The sequence below is a fragment of the Eurypyga helias genome, unplaced genomic scaffold (genome assembly GCF_000690775.1).
Source record: "Eurypyga helias isolate BGI_N326 unplaced genomic scaffold, ASM69077v1 scaffold16170, whole genome shotgun sequence".
Taxonomy (NCBI): domain Eukaryota; kingdom Metazoa; phylum Chordata; class Aves; order Eurypygiformes; family Eurypygidae; genus Eurypyga; species Eurypyga helias.
Genome location: NW_010226400.1, coordinates 75,415 through 77,919, shown reverse-complemented (window position 1 = coordinate 77,919; position 2,505 = coordinate 75,415). Strand labels below are relative to the sequence as shown.

General features: G+C 57.9%; 1 protein-coding gene across 1 annotated transcript in view; it reads right to left on the bottom strand.

Annotated features, from left to right (window-relative positions):
* Positions 1-2,137: 2,137 nt before the first annotated feature.
* Positions 2,138-2,505, bottom strand: part of AMN (amnion associated transmembrane protein) — a 20,867-nt gene continuing 20,499 nt past the window's right edge. The window contains 2 exon segments of the mRNA XM_010153059.1: positions 2,138-2,248; positions 2,460-2,505. The exon segment at positions 2,460-2,505 is cut by the window's right edge and continues 15 nt beyond it. Coding sequence (XP_010151361.1) covers positions 2,138-2,248; positions 2,460-2,505 — 157 coding nt within the window.

The window sequence follows — 2,505 nt, the reverse complement described above, 5'->3', positions numbered from 1 at the left end:
AGCCACTGAGACCCCTGCGCGATGCTGGAGACAGAGGCACAAAATTAGCAGCAGGAGGGAAGCGTTTCACTCGGGGACCAGCAGCAAGGGGATCCTTGGGAGGGTGGCCCTGAGGTCTCTCCTTGTGTGGGGCAGCACTGAGGTGATGGGCTGCCTGGTGCAGCAAGTGGCCTCCAGCATGCAGCGCTGCATCAGCTCAGCCGGGGAAAAATACATCATGTGTGTTTAGAGGCTTCCAAGGTCAAGAGCCTCAGTCACTCGCAATGAACTGATCTGAAAGCTGCACAAGGCAGCTCTCACAAGCAGCAGAACACCCATACGGTACAGGTACCCCCCTCTGCAGTGAGAACCAGCCAGCAGATGCTGCGGCTGCTCTCGCAGGCACCATGGTAACATGGCAGTGCCAGAGCCTTGCCAGCAAGTAGTGCCCAGGCTGACCCCGCCACACCATGTCCACACCACCCCTCTAGTGTTGTCCAGCTTTGCGAGGTCCGGATGAGGGCTTGGAGTGGGAGAGGGCTGCCTTAGGTTCACCTCATAGGGATGCTCTGTGTGCTGTGGGGTGAGTTTTGGGGACCCGGCCCTGCATCACCACGGAGATGCACTTGTTGCAGGACCATGGGATTCTAGGATTTGGGTGTTCCCCACCGGCTGGTGTTCAGCCCCAGCCTCCGGCAGCCCATGGTTTCCTCTGCATTCTGACCCCGCTGGCAGCTGCTTCACTCAGTACCAAGTACCTGATGGCCACAGCAGAAGCTCCTGCCCAGGCAAGGTGCTTTTCTGCCCGGTACTGCCAGAGGAGCACCCTCAGAGCCACGTGCACAGGGCAGTCCCCACGCTGTGCAGCCCTCCTCCCAGACCTGGCAGCAACTGGGGTCATGGGGATGGTCTCACTCCCTGCCTGGCTCGTGTTGTGCCCTGCTGCTTGCACTGCCTGGTACCGGGGGTCTCTCTGCGGGCCAGGGGGGCAGGGCTGGTCTCACCACCGCATGCTGCCTGTCACCCTTCGTCAAGGCTCTGATGCACCTAATGATGAAGTCCCGGGCCTTTGAGATGGCATTATATCTTCCAGAGACTAGAACAAAACATAATAAACTTAAAATAGCTGCTTCCTTATGGAATATGCCAACAAGCTCTACTGAAAACCCAGTAGAGTGTAAATTTGCATAAATTTGCATCCATCTCCATAATTTCAGCCTCACCCATCAGACCTGCTTCGATAACGAAGCGGTGCCTGACATTGCGGGCAGCTGAGGGTATCTGACACACACCGGGCCACAACCACCACCACTAACGAGGCCCTCGGTGCCGCTGCCCTGACCCTCGTTAGAGATGGGCCAGAGGGACTGTCCCCAGCCATCAGATTCCCGCCTGCATCCTTCCCTGGGGAGCCCCGACACGAGCACTGAACCTCTTTCCCCGTCTACCGTGAGAAGATGCGCTCTCTCGCTGCTCAGAATGACATGATAAATCCCCAGTAGGCCCCAGAGGGTTTTATACCCATCAGCCTGGGCAACAGGGGAAGGAGCAAGCTCAGGTGGCTCAGCAGAGGAGAAGGGGAGGGACGTTTGCTCAGGATGGAGCCCTGTGACAGCGCTCAGGGGATGGAAACAAAGTCCCCAAAAGGAGGAACAGGGGACCCTGTGCAGAGATCCCCCCACACTGAGCACACTGCTGGAAAGCAAAATAATCTCCTTTTAAACCCAGCTAACAGATCCAAGCCCTGGAGGCTCTGGGTCACATTCTGAAATGTGTCCGAGTGCTGAATTTCCATCATGCACCCAGAGATGCCTCCTTCAACCTGCTCCGTGCCCTGGGCAAATTCAGCATGGTGCTGGCTGAAGCACAGGGTGCTGAATGGGACCCCAACTTCCCCAGCTATCACATGAGACCCAGATCTCAACGTCGAACTGACAAAGGACTGATACCCACAAAATAGAGTTTAAAAACCAGAAACAACACCTGCACGGCTGAGCCCCAGCAATGAAGGTTTTCTGTCGTTTCCTCCATGGGCAATTTTATTCAGGTGGGACCTGCTCGCTTGCGGTTCAGATCCCAGCACGAGTGATGTGAGGGCTGGAGCGGCAGCGGTGTCCCCAGGGGCAGTGGTGGCTGCCCCCTGCACGAGGCCACACCATCAGGTCTCCGTCTCGCTTGCATCGTACAGAGGGTTGAGGTAGAAGACCTGGTGGTCCCTGGGAGCCATCTCCTGCAGCATCTCCTCTCCAGGGACAGCGCTTGGTGGCTCCTGCGGCAGCGAGGGAGCGAAAAGCAACTGATGGGGTTGTCGAAGCAAAACCCACCCGGCGCTAAGTCCCTGCAGCAGCCAATGAGCTGGTGACCCATGGGACCATCCCACAAACCCCTCCTGGGCTGGGAAATGGAGGAGCCCTGCTGGGATCACCAGCCCCTGCCCAAAGCCCTGAGCACCCACATGTCCCCGGGCAGCAGCCACTCACCACGTCAAACATGGGGTTGTCGAAGCCTCTGTCGCTGGCTGGCGCA